Genomic DNA, 18,239 nt, shown 5'->3' with positions numbered 1-18,239 from the left:
GTCATTCTTGTTCTTTGCTTATTTTACATACTAGGGCTACGTCCTGATTTAAATATAAATATATCTGTCCCTTGTTAAATTTGGGGCAAAAGCAGTTACATACAAGGCTCTAGAGTGAAGTGTTATCTGTCATGTCGAAGTAGATCACAAAAAAAATGGCAAAATGAACTCGCGATAGTTAATGTCATCGCTATCAGCCGATTTATTCGAAATACATCTGTTTAGATAAACCAACTCAAATGGTTTTTTCCATTAATCTCTTCCGAGCCAGGCGCATCGGAACAGCCACGAAAGATATGAGAATAAACAGCAAATTTCTTTTCAAGCAATCATTACGGTGTGACGTGCGCTGTTGAACCTGACATGGGGTCATATGCACAATATAGCTACAGCTTTGAACATAAGTTCGGCGAAACACCTATATACGTATTGAGATATTGAATTCAAGTTTAAGCGTTCGTTTTCGTTTTATTTAAGTTTTATTTTATCGCAATGCTTTCGTATGGACTACTTCTTCGACCGAAAATCAGGGAGACTCAAACTAAGCAACATTTATTTTCCTTCACGCAGGCACAGCTGGAACTTGTGCGTCCCAGTGATGGTCGGATGCTGGTGGCAACGCTGGTGGCCTGCGGAACCGTGCTTGTGCTGGTGGTCGCCGGATCCGTGGCGTACCTGGTGCGTCGCGCCAGCCTGCGATCCAAGGAGAAGTTGCATGGACTCGCGCAGCCGGACACCGAGCCAAGCCAAGACTATCAGGTGAAACCCTTTAGAGGGACGGACTTGTCCATCATTCTTGCATGTTCGCTGTCTTCTTTTCTTTCATTTTTCAATTTCACGCATACGAAGGTTCGTACTTTGCACACAGCACAAATGTTCTAACTTGTCATTCGCAATTCAAGCATCGTATACAGAAGCTGCCTGGACACATTCTTCTCAGCCATATCTAGTGGCTGATTTTGCCATGCACGCACAGTGCTGAAATAGTTCCCTAGGACACCGTTCAAAACCTAGGCCAATAACAAAATATTTTAAGGACGGAAACAATGTAACCTAAACTTTGAAATCTCAAAGCATTTATCCGAAATTAGCCTTGATGTCGACGTCGCAGTCGAACATTCGTTTCCATTGAAGTGACTGCCTTCACCCAAATAGAAAGTTTTGCAGGAAATGCTGCAAGTTGCACACAAACGACGGACACAAGTGCAACTTTAAAGACTATGGCCAGGACGAAATTCAGAAAGCTGCACATGCATGCCTAGAGCGTGTAGTAAGAGAGAGTAACGAAGCAGTAAGTACTGAGATTTAAGAACAGAGGAACGTTTGTGAAATAGCGCAACTCGTTACTGAGATCCCTCTAGCCTCAGATAACCTATTAGTAATACTGTCACACAGATATTGAGAGAACCGAACATAACGCATTGTTCTCGTCTTTCATCGAGTCGTTGAGTCAGCTGTCCGAAGCATTCTGCGTCGAAATAATGTCACCGAATGTGAAGGTACCGTTTGAGAAATTGGCGAACAATATATTATAGAAACAAGTGTTGCTGCAACGTAAGTGACAGTATAGGGTTTTCTTGTACTTGTGGCTGTCGCACGGGTCTTGACCCCGCCTCAAAGGTGAGTCAAATATCAAAACGCCACTGCAGACTGTCGTCGTGCAGAGTCGCAATATTGTCAGAAAATGCTAAAGCGTGAATGGAAGCATTATAAACAATCACTACAACTTAAATCATGAAAAGTACGCTAACACCTCGCGTTAGCTTATTCAATGGGCATGCGGCTTTGTTGTCGCCCCAAACAAATTGCTCATTTGTTCTCTATTTCCTCCCCACACACACAAACGCGCGCGCGCGCATGCAGGCACGTATGCCACGTAGAAGTTGGCTTCTTCTAAGTAATGCTTTGGACGCGGCGAAGCACGCTTTACAGGAAAAAACCAAGCTTACTTTGAAAGTATATCGGAGGCTATGAACCAAGGCACTGCGTCAACCGGCTGTGCTGTGAATGGGTGATAGCAACTTTACCAATTGAGGCAGCACGTGAGGGAAGGAAATCGCATTACGCCTTCTTAGTTCCTGTGTTTGCGACAGACGCTAATACTATACAGTTACACAAACGCTTTTGTGCACCGTTCTCTAACGGCCGTAGAATGGTCTGAACGCATGCAGCGCTGCCTTATTTTTGCTTGTGTGTGCCAGAATTAAAAAAAAGAAACATACTTTAGAAGCTGCATTAGCAATATTTTGTTATTGCATGTAGGGTGTACCTCTTGACTTAGGCTCCTTAGCACCCGTGTATGTTTTTTTCTGCCCGAGTCAATAATTTAAAGTCTTTACTTCAACTTGAAATAAATAAAAGCAAGGGAGAAGAAATACTTATGGGCACTTCAGGACCTAGAGGCTAAACGTATTCATAGAGGGCCTTACTTCTTTTGAAACCAAGAGGGCTCGGATAGAGAGCCTTCCTGGTTAATGTGAACTAGCCGTTATAGCTCTCATCGCTTTAACCACAGATAAACAGTGAATAGAAGGTCTACTGCCCCAAGAAGGCCAATGGTCTGCATTCCTAAAAAATTCGCTTGTAATTTCGTGTAGTATGATACCGTATAATACCAACATATGAAGCACCTCCGACGTTTCCTCGTCGGTGGCGCCATGACCATATCAACTGCTGTATCACTCTGCGCTAGACGTCATAGATAGGTGGCTGCTAATTTTATTGCCGTGTCAGTTTGGTTTGTCCCTCAGTGCGACGGAGTCTTACAATCTAAGGCTTGAAATGAGCGATTCCTTATAATGGTTTATACGAAGGTTCTTTGTCCTACTGTGCCTTTCCCTCGGGTTTTTTTTTTTTTTTTTCAGTTCGAGCCGATGGTTCGAGCCGCAGTTGGTAAGGCTCGATCCCTTCCTAAACGCGCCACGCCGTGGCCAACGTGTGTGCCTGCTTATTCCCTCGAATTCCACTGTGCACGGGAACCCAGAAGATCCGGATGTATATACCTCCACCTTTAAGCAGTTTGCTCTCTGTGAGAAGTATTCCTTGCGTGAAGCGGCTAATCTTGCGAATTTGCGTCAGGTATTGTAGTGCTGCAGTATATTCAGCGTGCATACGAATGGCAGAGATCTGCTAATTGCCAATGAACTCTGACACGCAGCAAAGCGCGTTATCAACGTCAAGTAGTTTCAAGCTAAGTAGATCCTTGTGTCCTGGCCATTTACTGGATACCCAGGCAAAGCTTGCCTAGGCCAACTGTGGACTGAATTTTCGGAAAGCACAAAATAAGTTATTCCATCCCAGAGCGCAGCCCGTGCACTTGAGCTTCTTCACGAGCAGTGTTAAATTGACTTCGATGCGCTAACATTATATTTTTACAATAAAAATGTGAGATGTAAAAGCGGTGCTCGGTTGTGAATTTCGGGCATCTCCAACCGATATTCAAATTTCGGCACGTTGAAAGTGCGCTGCCGTATGCACTACATGATCTTCCACAACTTCAAGCTTCGTATCCTAGAAAAAAGGAGAAAAAAGAGGCAATTTATTTATGAAATCAGTCCACGAGTTACGGCCCATTTGCTTTGTGCCAAGAAAAACAATTATGAGAGAAAAGTCACAAATGGCCTCATCCCTCCTCCGTCGTTTGGCTGATTTAGCATCTGGCGCAGAACAGTGGCTCCCCTGCCACTGTCCATCTTTGCCTACGCATCTTAATATCTTTGGCACCCTTCTATCCCCAGATCTCCATCGCGTAGCCTCACTCGCCGAGACTGTGGTTTCCTCTCGCTTCTTAAAAGGCCACCGCATACTTGGAAAGCCAGAGCAGGGGAAATACAGGAAGTCTCTTTGTTTTATTCACACTCCCTCGTCACTCTTTATCGTTTCGTGCGGTCTAGCCGCAGGTTTCTTTCCCCTGCACGCCCCCACCACCACCGCCCACAATCTCGATGTTTCCTTTTCTTCTTCTTCGTCTTCTAGTTCGGCACGAGCTTGGTGGTCCGCCGCTCTGGTAGCCATAATTGAAAATCGATGGGCCCTCTGGCCGATCTCCTCGGCGGTGGTCATCGTTTCTCTTTCTCCCGCTCCTCCTCTCCGGCCGTGTTATTAGGGACAGCGCTCCATCCTGTATTCCATCTCCGCCTGTGTGCCACGGCTGCCGACGAGTGCGATGTCTGCTGCTGCCGATTCTTGGCCCAAATTGGCGCATTCCGGCGTCATCACCAACACCTCCCCCCCCCCCCTCCCTACCAGCATCCCACTGGTCCCTCTGTTCCCTCAATCTACACGACCGCCGGCCTCGTCTGTGACGTGGTCGGTGCCACGGTCCAGAACGTACGCGCGGAGGCAGATGATTCTCAGCGCGTGTGCTCGTGCTGTACTTGCCTCCAATCAATGCGCTGAGATTCTAGCTTGAGCCAGGAGCTGGGTATACGCTGTTTTCCTTGTTGTTCTGCTTTCCTTCTTCTCACTGGCATTTCGTTTTTCAGTACACCTACTGTTTGCGCCAAATTACTGGCTCCCGTAACAAATCTCTGCGCGGTTGCACTCATAGAACATCTGACGTACAGCTCTAGGTTTTGCGACAAGGTACTTTTTATACCCCTGTAGAGATTTATTAATTTGAATGCAAGCGAATGTCACTGTTGGTTCTTGTACAATGGCAGTCAAGCGCTTAAGAAGAGAGTGTCTCTGGAACAATCTGGTTCCCCAGCTCATCAGTCTTCTCTTCAAAAGAAAAAAGATAAATATGTCTGAAAGTATTGCAAGCCACAGTTTTGCCTCTACGGCCTTTGCCGCACGTCTCTACCGATTTCCACCGCATTTCATTGCTCTAACTAGTTTTCATACGCAACAAGCGTTTCCGTCAAAGCACAGCGCAACTACCGTATTTCTTTATTTATTTTGTTTTACTTCTAGAAAATATAAATCGTCCTTCGCTCCCTCTCTCGCTCTTCTTGCTTACCCGAAAACTCACCCCGCGCCTCAAAAATGCGCGCCGCGTCTTGACGCTTTCATCGGTAAAACAAACGGTTCGGTTCCAAGCCCGTCGCGTGCAAGTCGACACACAGACAAACAAGAGAAAACTCGCAAGAACAAAAAGCACGGTTCGCTCGCAGACAAGTACAAACAACGCGAAGCGTCGTGCGCGCGCACAAATGGGCTTTCGAGAAAACCTGTTTCATCTCCGTGAGACCGCGCAACGCCTTCGGCGTGAAACACGCCATAAAGCTTCGCCGCTAATGCGAACAAAAACATCAACCGCAAATCAGCACCAAAACTAGGAACGGGCAGAAAAAGAAGCTGCGCACGGGAAAACGCGAGCTGCGAATAAGGAAGATTGGGTTACGAATAGGAAGAAGGGGAGGTTGGTGGCAAGGGGGAGGAGAAGGAGGGGGAGAAGGTTGAGGTTGCGTGGGCGCCAGCCGCAACCGCGCGTGCTGTAGAGGGAAGACAATTGAAAACCAACAGAGGAGGAGAAGAATGTGTAAACAAATTTCATATCGCGCATTACAACAATGCCTACTCGAGTGTGGGAAGTTCGGGAGAGGCTCTCGGCGGTTTCTTCCAATTCACAAAGTAGGGAAAGGGGGGAAGGGGGGTGGGGAAGAGGTTGCGCACGCAGTTTGGCACGACACAGCTCGAGCTATACATACAGCTCCTTCTCGTTCGCGCTGTTGTCTTTTGCTCCCCTGCCCGTCTTTGTCGGAGAGGAGCTTTATTCATTTTCCTCCCGCTTTTCCGCACTTCACCGCCGCAACACGCAAAACGCCGTTCCGCCATTTCCTCTCCTCGGGACCATTTGTTTCCCGCCGCTGAAAACGAAATAAACTCGCTCGGGTTTCTTTTTTTTTTTCTTGTTTCTTTTTTTCGGGAACTTGAATTACGCGTTTTGACGCGAACGCGCTGCCGGCTAGGGAACCGCAACCTATCATTTTGTTGCGCTGGTGAGTGTTTTGGGAAGAAGATGGTTTTCGGAGGCACTGCTGCCGTTGGTCACGGAAGTCAGACCCTATTTGAACGAAATAGCGGAAATCAGGTGAGAAGTGGTTTCTTCTTCTCACTTTCTCTCTCTTTCTCTCTCTTCGCTGTACCTTCGTTTAAATGTATCGTTTTGCCGCCGCAACGTTCGCATGTCGCGCACGGTGCGTTTTCTGCTTGCTTGCTGGCCCGCCGCCCGGGTCAAGGGAGCACATTAAAAGCCTTATCTTGTAAAAATAGTTATATTTTACATAAATGTGGTGGCTGTCTCTGACCCGCTATTTCCATCTTCCTCGCCTAGGTAATTACATTTCCTTTATTGTAAACGTTAGATTCAAGTTCCTTTTTTTTTCCTAGCTTGGCAGCTGGTGAATGACAAACGCTGTGCCAGATTATGCGTGTTTACTGGCTTCATTTCTTTTTCACGTGGCAGAGATAGAGAGAAACAGCCAGACAGAAACGCGCAGAGATAGGAAATGCAAGGAGGGCTAACTAAGGCCGTGTCCGGTTGGCTAACTTACACTTGAGCAAGGAGAAAATGAAAGAGACAGGTGATGAAAAGGAATAAGAAAAATAACAATAAACCAATCGGTGCGAATACACTCGCCTCGGGATGTTCGCTGACAGTCACAGGCGTTCGAACAGTGCCGTTACCTTTCAGAAGCGCAATAAGAGTTTTTGTGGCGGCGCGCATGCAAGAATGCTTACACCAATGTTCTACAGGATCTTTTCATCCGAGAGCCGTCTCTCGTTCAAGTGGCTGAAATTGTAGCGCGCAGATCACGTGATTGAGCGTCGAAGAATGGATAGCAAGACAGAAGGCGCTCTATTGTCCCGTCACACCCACAAAAAAAAAAAAAATGCACGCGTGTTGGAAGAGTACAACGCTCTAGGTGAGGAGAGAAAAGTGACTAAGTCCAATTCATTTCAACTGCAACAAGCTCGTTATAAGTGTCCAGAACGTAAAGCCGAGTCGTGTGTGAGGTATAAGAGTTAAAACGACAGGGCTAGAGGATTGAGTAAACAAGGGAACTGTTTACAAATTTACCGTGAAGCTTCTAGGCAAACCCTACTGCAGTTAATTTCTAGGCAAACGTTTATCCGTAGTTTGCTTGTGCAGTGACTTCCTCGACAGGGTTAGTCAGCCGACCCCACACACCGGCACTGGTAGAGCACGTAGCGCAGCCGGGTGTCGATGCCCAACCGCTCGAGGAAGTCACGCAGTGCTTTGCGAGCTGCCTCCCGCTCGTGCTAGGGACCGCGTGGTCACACGATTTCCTCAGCCGTTACACACTCCGCGTCAGAATACATTATTACAGATTCGCAGGCGGCTTATAGAAACTATATGCGTGGTAGAATCACGCCGCTGGCATGCCAAATTTTTAGTCAAGCTAAGACTCGAAGCAGCTGATATGGGTACAGCTGATATGGGTACAGCTGATATGGGTACAGAAGCAGCTGATATGGGTACAGAAGCAGCTGATATGGGTACCAGGTCACGAGGGGGTTGAGGGAAACGAGCGTGCACATGCTTCAGCCCGAGCTTTTCTTCCCCGGGATCCTTCTGCGTCCTCCTTTGCTGACTTTGTCTCCCCCTCTCCGTTAACAACATACTCAGTGATACTACAGCATCTGCGCCTTGAGAGGCAGAAAATGCCAGGGCCTGCTAGGGGTCTTAATAAATCAGAAGAGTTTCACCTCCGTCGGCTACAAACTATGTCATTTAATAATCCATCTAGGCTTCACGCCATAGAGCCCGAGTCTTTTTCGGCGCTGTGCAAATTTTGTGGCCAAAAGGCAGACTTATACCATATGGTATGGGCTTGTCAGAAAAATAGCAGTATTGCCATAATAAATCAGCCAACGTGGGAGGACTGGGAGGCGGCCTTGTCTAGCTCGGACCTCGAGGAGCAACGAGCCCCCATCGAAAGAGCACGGGCAGCGGCTTTTGCCAACGGTGTCCCGGACTAGGGACCTGACCATGTCTTCCCGTAACCCATGGTTTACTTTCTTATTTTAAATAAACGTTTTTATCATCATCTCAGCACTGTCGGCAGGTAGCCCGTAGGCGCGTTGGCAGCTCAAGATTTCCTCACGCATTACCTCGAAAGCGCTGCACTGCAGGAGCGAGCGATCGAGGTTCTCCACGTCACAGCACGGGTGCTACACACAACTGTGCAATCGAGCGAGCTTGCAACCACGCAAACAGCGGGCGAAGCCCATGCTTGTGTCGTACCCGCCTGTTCATCCTAATGATTTTCTCGGCAATGCTTCTCAGAGTGCCATCGTGTTTTATGGTTCTTATAGCCCGAGCGTAGGCGTCACGTCAGGTTTAGGGGCCGAATGTTAACTACGAGCCGGGTACTATAGATTGGGCCGTCCTCAATAAAGCAACAGTTCGCGTGCAGGCACGTCGCACGTCGCGAACTTCGATCCTTCGCGAAGATCGGTGTGCATCGACTCTGCCTAGGACTGATTGCTCTGACCTCGACGGGGCTCCTAGTATATATTTCTACGACTTGCTGCTTCAAGGCTGCCAGATTTTATCAGTCCCTTTTCCTGGAGATCTTCTTTCTTTCGTTCTTGTTTTTTTTTTAAGCATAATTGATGAAAGAAAGTCCGTGAAGCATGTCTGTGAACTAGGCACACGAAGGATTGATGACTGGGTATATTAAATCGGTGCCTATAGACCTCCACGGTGAGAATCTGTGACTGAATATTTTGCTTCTAGTACGCGAAGAAGAGATATCAGCTGCCGCGCCTCGAGGAAAGCATTGATTTGTCATCTGTCTCAATACAGCTTCTCATACAGAGCGTGGTCTCTTTTTTTTTTAAATATATCTCCCTCTCGCAGCTGCTGTCCTACTAGTTTTTTTAGTTATTCTATTCGCTTCGCAATATACGTATACGTTGTATCTATCAGCAGGTAAGAGGAGTCACCTTGTGGAAGTAGTATTAGTTTTGGCAAGAGAAGACCTGCAGTCAAGGAGGAGTGCTCCCACTATATCAAGACGGGATTTCTTTTTTATCTTAAAGCGGATATGTATTAGTCGGATCTATACGCAAGTGAAAATGTATGCGCGCACTGATTATCCTTCTTCCTTCTTATCTTTCGCTTCCGCTTTGTCGTTCCCCACGTGTAGGGTAACCAACCGGCCGCGACCATGGTTAGCCTCCTTGTCTTTCTTATTTGTGCCTCTTGCTTTGTGTTAATCGGGGCACGATTACTTTACTTGAGCGGTGAGTGTGCACAGAAAATTAATTAGGTTACCGTAAGCCTGAAAAGATACAGTAATGGCGCTGATCCAGAGTTCTCGCTGTGGTACTTTTGGGTAATGTGCAACTAAAGTGGGACTGAATCCTTCACCAGCACAATAGTTCGTTTTCAACAGGTTAAATTAACGTGACGGGATATTAAATAAATAAATAAGCAAATAAATAAATAAATAAATAAATAAATAAATAAATAAATAAATAAATAAATAAATAAATAAATAAATAAATAAAGCATGATTTGTTCTGAGAAGAAAGATAAATCAGCTTAGTGCAGCAGGTACAAGAAATTAACATAAGCTGAGCCGCTCCACCTTGTGCTAAGGAGATCATTTCTCACTCCTTTCGTTGTTAAAAAGTCAAATAGCTCGAGACACGTGGGATTCAAAGTATAGCACTCGCTTGTCCCGTTCTATTCTTTCATTCCCGTGTGTTTCACACTATTCAAACATTTTTATCGCTCTACCATCTTGCTCGAACATCTACCCTCCTTTTTGACAACGCGTAGCGTTCCATGAGGGAGCTTCCAAGGTAGCCTTATGTATATGCCCTAGATAAGATGTTTCATTAGAGGGCAGTATACGTACTTACTACAAAAGGATGGACGAGCGAAAAGAAAAATAAAATGACTCGACAACCTACTGCAAATAAAAAGGGAAAACGAAAGAAACGCCCAAATTTTGTCACCACAGGCAAACTCGCCCTTGTCAACACCGCAGACTGGACGTACTTCGTCCGCTCGTTCTGTTATTTCCATAAGTTCGGCGCGGGAGAAACAGAAATACATCACCTAGTGCCCGGCTCGCACATCGGCACGAATACCGCGTCAAGGGCCAGAGATTGCGTCACTGCTCTATACGCAAGCCTGCCCCACGCGTCCCAGCGACGGGAGGTGGGAAGGCCCGGAGATAAATGCGGCCGCCGGGCACGCTCTCACCCCGTTTCGGAATCGGCCAAATTGTTGCCGCTGGCGGCCGGCGCCCATTTGTCAGGCTTCGCCGGAAGTATAGCGAGGGCGAACAAAAAGAAAAAAAAAATGAAGTAGCGAGAGAGGGAGCTGACGGGAGTGCAGCGGCGGTTAGGTCTCTCTGACAGTAATCAGAACCGCGAGTTTTCTCCCCTGGCGCCTACCGTGGCACCACCGGCGCCGGCGGCGTTCCCTGCTGTGGAGCTCTTTCCCGCTGGCTTCAATCCGGTTCCCTCTATCGTCCACTGCCGGAGGCTCATCTGTATCTGCCCGACTGTCAGATCGCCAGCCTTGTTTCCTGGTCGTTTGGTCGTCGTCGTTTGGTTTTCCTCGTTTTATTCGGCTCCTCTTATTGGCAATCACTTACGGCTGGGGCAATGACGAACGGTGCGTGCCCTTTTGTTTAATATACGTAGATTAGCCATTCTTTTAGGCACGTTTCGCATACCGCGCCTATTTACCGAGTGTTGCTGCGAAGACGTTAAGTAATTGTTAAAGGTCACGTGTGGTAGATAGCACAATTATAATCCTTGAGCTGTATATTGCTCAAACAGGCGGGCATTATTTGCGCAAGAAATCGAAATACATAATGAACTGATTGACGAAAATTAAATAATAAGGTTTGTAACTAATTACCTCACGGCACATATTGCAATTGACAAATTGTATAGCCAGGGAGATCGCAAGCCGTATTGAATTGGAATCAATTGTCAGGATGACACCAGTCTCGAGAATATAATTCCTCAACTTTGCAAAGAAATTCATTAGCTGTCCAGTTACATTGTCATAAAGGTAAGTGGAATGATATTACATTTTTTTCTGCAAGTTCGATGGCACGCGTACCTCTAAAATGATGTCATCCGTAGAATTATTTTCAAGTGGATATTCCCTGCAGACTCACCGGCTACAATATTTAAGTTGCAATATGTGCCGTAAGATAATTAGCAAAAAATTTAGTGATTTTTGTTGGTTGGTCAATTATGTGCACATTTCAATTTATCGTGCAAATAATGCGCCGCTTCTTCGAGTAGACCAGCTCAAGAAGTAGAATTGTGCTATCTGCCGCAGGCGATTTTTTATGAGTCTTCGCAAAAACATCCCGTATAGTATGTTGCTGTCTTGCTAAGCGATACAGTTCAAGGTGGAATAATATTTATGCGCTTCTGGTAGAGGGAGGAAAAAAATATCTCTTTCGTAAAACCTTCACTGAAGGCAACATGAACTTCGCCGAACCGAAGAGTGGCCACGACGGACACGCTTCCTCCAAGAATAGCTTGGAATTAGTGCAACTGAACGAAAGTTCACAAAATAATATCCTCAAATTGGCGCTCTTTATTTTATGGGAACTGCGCTCACAGCTACAAAACTCTTGTTTTTGTTACCAGGCGTGTCAATACACGAAAACAGTAACGCAAAAACGTTGTCTACGTCCGGTCGAGGGCACGAACGGCGCCTATACGATGGCATGAGCGACTGCGCCTGCGCGTCAGAACTTCGATTCGCCGCACCTAATGTGGCTGTCTTGTCGTTGCGCCGAAACCATAAATAGGGGTATGTTCTTCATTTGTACCAGCAGAGCCAAAAAGCACCAAGAGTCAGTGCCTTCACAGTTAACAGCGGGTTACGCGTTCCTCTTACATGCAAGGTCATGATTTATGTTGGACAAAAGTGCATTGGTGCTCGGGCAGGTGCAATCATGGAAAGGATTGCCTTGTGTGCGTGATCAACAACAAAACTGGCGTTCTTTCTCCTAGGACCAGTGATCACGTCTAATATGCGTCTGTTGTCCTGGACGAATGAACTAGAAAAAAAATGTCACATGATAATTGAGGAGTTTGCAGTACTTGTCACCATAGCTCCGCTCTCCGCAAGCTGCTACTGCACAAACACAGAGTATCAGAAGGCGATGTCGAATTCTGGCTTTCATGTTGCTGACGGATCTGTGATGTTTGAGGAACATCAAATTATCGAAGGTTATACGGAACACTCGGCTAGGACGGCTGTCAGCCACCAGTTTAGATGTCGAAGTCAGAGGCGAAATTTTTCACCAAATTCCATACACTGTAATAATATACCCACACACGTGTACACCCTACGGACATTCGGGGAACCACAAATTACGAAAACCACATGCCACATAGCAAAATATTGCCCGTGAAGCATCATCACACTACTCTTTCAGGCGTTACCTGTAGCAAATTTCAGCGTTCTGCAACAACAACCATAACAACAACAAGAAAAGTACAACAGAAAGCTCCCGCTGAATAAACTTGCGTTCGGAATAAACTATACAGTGTTTGCAGAGGGCGTCGAGAACCGGCGTTCACAGTATAAAGCAGGTTCGCAAAGGTGAGAGGGCGAGAGAACGAGTTCTCAATTTTTCGTGCGCATGACGGAGTCGGCGCATCACTGCGTTGCGAATCTGTGCCCTCGTCGGGTCAACACGCTCTCGGCCCCGCGGGCAGCGGTTAAGAGATTGCGCGGATCGGGTTTGTTTAGATGAGCCGCCGAAGGGGGGGGGGGGGGGGGAGCATTAAATTGTTAGCATATGCGGTAGTGGCTCCCTGGCGGTGTTTCCAGCCTCGCTCCAATGCTACGCTGTGTACCCACGCTTCTTCGTCGCTCGGGAAGAACGCGAACGATAGTTTTGCAAGAATGTATAAGCTTCAATGTTACGGTAACTTTGTCGAGGTAACTAGTTCTGTTTTATCTTTCTTCCTTTTTTTGGCATTTCTAAGGGCCGTGCACCTTTCAACTTCTCGCAAACAAATCTAGAACACACACACTATCGCGCACGCACGCACGTACGCGCACAAACGCACGTGCGCACACACATGAGCAAATGCGCTTGAGATGCGTTTTTCACAGATTGGTCAAGAGCCCCGCGTAACTCATCGCTTTCCCTATCGCATAAGGAGCGCACAAAATGCTGAATCGATCAACCGCGTTTGGGCCTAGGCAGGATCACCCCAGGACCGGATTAGCTAGCGCGTAGGCGAAATTTGTTTCCAATTGTTGTTTGTGCAACTGACGCCCCGTGAAACGGTGGTTACGCATGCCACATGACCGAACACTCTTCGGCTCCACTTGAAAGGCCATTCTCACGTCACTTTACGTATATAGGTCAAGACAGCGGCGGCGTCATAAGAAAATTGCAGAATAGCCCCTTACCGCATGCTTTTAAATAAGGTGCTTGAGTAGGAGACGGAGCTGATTACGTCGTCAACGTAAGCACTGTGTGTTAAATAAACACGTAGCACATCCATTCTTGGTGCTGTGCCAACTTTTATCGCCGAGCTTCATACACCCGCATCGCGAATATTCAAAGTGGGAGCATATGCGCTCACGCGTCGAAAGAAAGCTGAGTTAAACAACGAGGCGGGAAGAATGCAGAACACATGGTAAGAAAACTGAAGAGGAATACCTGGCTCTCGGTACAATCTCATTATTACTACGTTACTACTACCAATTAGGTACGTATTACAATACCTATCTCTCGCTAGAAGGTGATGATTGCGAGGATAGTTTGTTCCTAATTTGTTAATTAGTGCTAATTTTCGCGCTCAGACGCCGACGAAATCACTTGCCCGCAACTAGGCCCTTCATTTTCGAGCTTGATGGTGCAAGTGTTTACCACACGCTGTGGATGCGCTCGCACTGTGCTTCTTATACAGCTGATAAGTGTCCTGCAGCGAAGGCATACGGCCCTGTGAAAAAATAAACAAGAAACAAAAAAAATAAACAGCCGAGCCCTTATGAACCACAGCAGGAAACATCTCGCACAAGTCTTTCTTTCACTCTCCGTTCAGGCATCAAACTCTATTTCGCTCTCAAGACATGTTTCATCAAAGCGCGCCAATCAGCGTAGTCCATGGCAATATAATATTCGCTCTTATAGCGGATGAAAACAGCTCGAGCATCATCTGAACCAGCATCCGCGAGTGCTGTGTAAATCCTTCAACGCGGTGCTTCAGGTGCATGTCACACACTCAATAAACACCAGGGCTCGGTGCATGGGGATTTTCGATTGTCGCCAACCGTGTAGGGCAAGTATTGTCTGTGCACACAGAACACGCCGCGGGCTACATTCAATGCGAACCTACGGTGAAAAATAGACCTGAGAGCTTTAGTGAAGAGATTTCAACATTCCGCCATCTCATCTCGCACGCATACAACGCGGGCTCAAAATAAAAAAATAATTATAATAATAATAATAAACTGTGATAAGATCTCGCGCGTGCTCTCACCAACATTCAAGCGTTGTGAACACATTGGCGATAACCGAAACCCAAGGCGCGCAAGTCCGTTCGCGCTGTCCAAACGCCCACCCGGGAGGTCAGTTTGTCTTGGCTCCCGGGCGTGCTGCGGCAATGCGCCGGAAAATTGATTCACCTTTGTACAGCGCGTTTTGATAGAGAGAGAGAGAGAGTGAGTGAAAGGTTCACGCAAGACGGAGAGAGGGGTCGCAAGCCTCATCTTACACTGAATGCAAGCCTCTCCTCGGCGTCCCTGATTATTTATTTACGCTTTGTGCGCATGGCCGCCGGCGGACGCACATACGCGCGTGTTCAGACCTGCGGACGTACATCGATAAGGGCATGCTCCTCAACTTGCTTTCTCTCTCCATATCTCATTCTCCCGCGGTTTCATTTTTTGTGTGTGTGTGTGTGTGTGTGCGTGCAACAGCGATGTCCAGTGGAGAGACGCTCGCGCATCATCCTCCAGAGATGGCCTAGGACGCGCGCGCAGCCATCGACAAGGCTCCCGGATGAAAGGGGATTGTAATGGATTTTGAAGTGGCCGCCGCCGCGTACATGCCATGAGGGCACAGCGTGGCGGCCTTCTCCGTGTTTGCCCAGTATAAACGGGAAAGTCTTTCCTACATCACTCCCTCACGTCTCTAGCGCGTGGGCTTTTCGCCTCGCCCTTTCCCCTCCCCGTACCCTACCTCCCCGACCTCCCCCTTCCGCGTTTTTCTTCGATGCCTCGTATTCATACGGGTAATCGAGTTGCTGTACCCGGGGGCATCACGCAACCAATGGGATGACGCGAACCGTAAGCTTTCTTTTCCCCGCGGTGTGCTGTTTCCGCTTCGTCGCTCGAGTGTGCGCATCTCCTCGGGTGGTTCCCTATTTCGGAGCGCGCTCTACAGCGACGTACACAAACGCACCTTAGAGACTTTGGATGGACACGGTGTCCTTGCATGTATACAGCCCGAGGCTACATCCGACATTTCGATGTTCATAGGTGTGTAGACGCAGACCGCACCAAAAAGTGGTCGTGGTTGTTTATTGGCTCAATGGTGGCAAGTCTCGCCGGCGTTATCTCGTTACCGTGTCGAAGCACGCGAACGTTTCAAAATAAATGCAGCTGTGTCGCCCTATACAGTTCAAATCGACTGTTTACTGGGATTTTTCAGCTGCGATTACCGAAAGCTTGTGCTGGATAGACATCTGACAGCGCAACGAGCGATGGAACAAAAAACAATAAACCTAACGTTAAGAGACGGCAAGCCAGAGGTGTGGATTAGAGAGCACACTGGGGCTAGCCGATATTCTAGTTCACATCAATAGGGACAGCAGGAGTTGGGCAGGCCATGTAATGGGTGTAGGGCAGATAATCAGTACTCCATTAGAGTTACAGAATGGGTGCCAATTAAAGGGAAACGCAAGATAATTAGGTGGTGTAAGCAAATAAGGAAATTTGCAGGCATAGGATGGTGTCAGATGTCGACAGGAGTAATTGGAGATCAATGAGAAAGGTCTTCGTCCTGCAGCGGACATGAAAGATGACGATGATGATTATTATTATTATCCGTCTGAAGAAAGCATGACCCAGTAGCTTGAGATAGAGCAATAAGCAACGAGGACATGGTATGATAAGTGCCAGCTTGGCCGCTGCAGCAAACTCAACGAAGCGTTGCTCTGTCGTAACAAGAATCAAATGAAATAATGCGAATGACGTCGTGAAAAAAAAAGTCTACGGATAGACATAAAAGCTATACAGTGGTCAAAGATAGCTACATGCTTTGCGCAGAAGCCAACCCAAAGTAAAGAGGCCCCATCTTTCAGAACTTTAGAGCAACAATTACAAAGAAAAAAAGATTTGAGCTAATATAGATGTCGGACACGGCTGGGATATCAAGCGCTATTGCGGCGAGTGGTTTTGCTTGGAAAGAGACGTGGGAGAATACGGAGGGGGGGGCTTTGGCGCGTGAAGCGTGCGACAGAACCTGGGGCGAAAGCCTGAGAATACGAGGCGCGAACACCTCGCTTAAAATCGCGCGGTATATACTTCGGCATCCAGGCGTGGGTCATCAATCATCGGCTGCTGCCGAGTCTGTGGTAGTGTCTCCTTAAGTTGCGCATGAACTCTTTACTTGTTGGCGTTTTTTTTTTTTTTTTTTTGGGGGGGGGGGTCAGATTTCTGTGAGCGATGACGCGAGTCCGTAGTGTTACCGCGGTGTCGACAAGGTACAAAGCGACGTGCCTTCAGCTATTGCGGTCCTGCCGTGATGCTGACAAATCGACAGCACAGAAAATGGCTTAGCTTTTTGACTCAGTACTACGAGAAGGGAACGTTGTGGCTTGACAGGTGTTGCCACTGCGTCGAACGAGAGCGTGTCGAAGTCATTAGACAGTTTTAGTACTGCGTACGTAAGATCGCTACGTTCGACAAAGTGCGCATGTGCAGAACGCAACACGAACGGTACGTGATGCGTACGCGTGGCAGCTGCATACGCACGCATCCAATTCTTGCGCACGTATATACGTGGGGAGCCTCACGTGCTGCTCTCGTGGTTCTCATTTGTTCGGGAGAGCGCGAGACAAAGGAGTAAAAAAAAGAAAAAAAAAAGGAGCGCGACACCAAAGGCGCAGTATATGTTTGCGTACGTAGGAGTTTCCTTGTACTAAAAGCGCTGTCGTGACACGCACTGCCACGTTTCGCAAAGCGCTGGCGTGCTGTGTACGTATCATCACGCCGCAGTACTAAATCTTTGTATTGACTTGGACACGCGCTAAATTACATCAAGCAAATCCAGCATGTTGAACTTCGGCAACTACGCGTATATCTGCATTTGTTCACTTGGAGAAACTGATGTCTTATTAGCTGAAATGCCTAATTTTCATCTTATTTTCTCCTCCCCCTCCCCCCCCCCCCCCCCCCCGTTCCACGACGCCCCTAGCACCGAATCGACGTCGCGGGTTTCGCATTATTTTAACGTTCACTTCTTACATCTTTGTGTAGAAATAAGCCGTTTAAGAGCGCCCAGGTTACCTCCCGTTTATATTCAAACAAACTATAATGTAACTTCTCTTTATAGAGAAGTTACGGTAGCTACCTAACGTTAACCAGGCGCTGTCAGACGTTGTGGCTAGACACTGCCGAAGTCTGTGAGACCACGCGTCGGTGCGGTATTGCGAATGTGGTGTCGCAATCTGTCACCCGCTTTTGCTCTTCCTGGCCTACAAAGTCGTAGTGCTCTCTACAAAACACGCGGTCAGTCTAGTAGCTCAAGCCGAGGCGATCAGTACAACTACTTCGCACAATATTCAGTTTTATTATTACCTCAACGTAAGTGCGACGTTACCTAACACATTTGATTTTAGAGTCATGAACTAGTTGGTACGCACATGCCACGCATTGTTTCTGTTAAAAAGTTAATTAAGATCAGCCCACACGCAATATGATAATAAAGTAGTTATAAGCATACAACGACGAAGATGGGTTATTACAGCCGTCAAACGTTCTAACGACACTCTCTCTCTCTTTTCTCTCTCTCTCTTTCTCTCTCTCTCTTTTCTATCTCTCTCTCTCTCTCTGTACGTGTGTGCATGCATGCGTGCTTGCGTGCTATTGCAGCAGCGCCCACGCGCAACCTTACAGCAGGCATTACAAATTTAAGAAACCGAACTTTGTATTCAGCTTCGAAACAGAAAAGAAACAAAAGCAGAAACGGTGGTGTCTACATCCAGACTCTCAAGAGTTCGTGGCTTCTTATAACGGCGCCGAAATGGAGCCC

The 18,239-nt window shown here is 47.3% G+C and overlaps 1 protein-coding gene across 2 annotated transcripts in view; it reads left to right on the top strand.

The window, feature by feature from the left end:
• LOC119441875 (receptor-type tyrosine-protein phosphatase N2-like) overlaps positions 1-18,239 on the top strand; it is a 658,601-nt gene that overhangs the window by 564,032 nt on the left and 76,330 nt on the right. For both annotated transcript variants that reach the window (XM_037706513.2, XM_049661681.1), the window contains exon 14: positions 571-759. In XM_037706513.2, coding sequence (XP_037562441.2) covers positions 571-759 — 189 coding nt within the window. The remainder of the gene's footprint in view (positions 1-570; positions 760-18,239) is intronic.

The sequence above is a fragment of the Dermacentor silvarum genome, chromosome 2 (assembly GCF_013339745.2).
Source record: "Dermacentor silvarum isolate Dsil-2018 chromosome 2, BIME_Dsil_1.4, whole genome shotgun sequence".
NCBI lineage: Eukaryota > Metazoa > Arthropoda > Arachnida > Ixodida > Ixodidae > Dermacentor > Dermacentor silvarum.
This window is presented reverse-complemented; position numbering and strand designations above follow the sequence as displayed.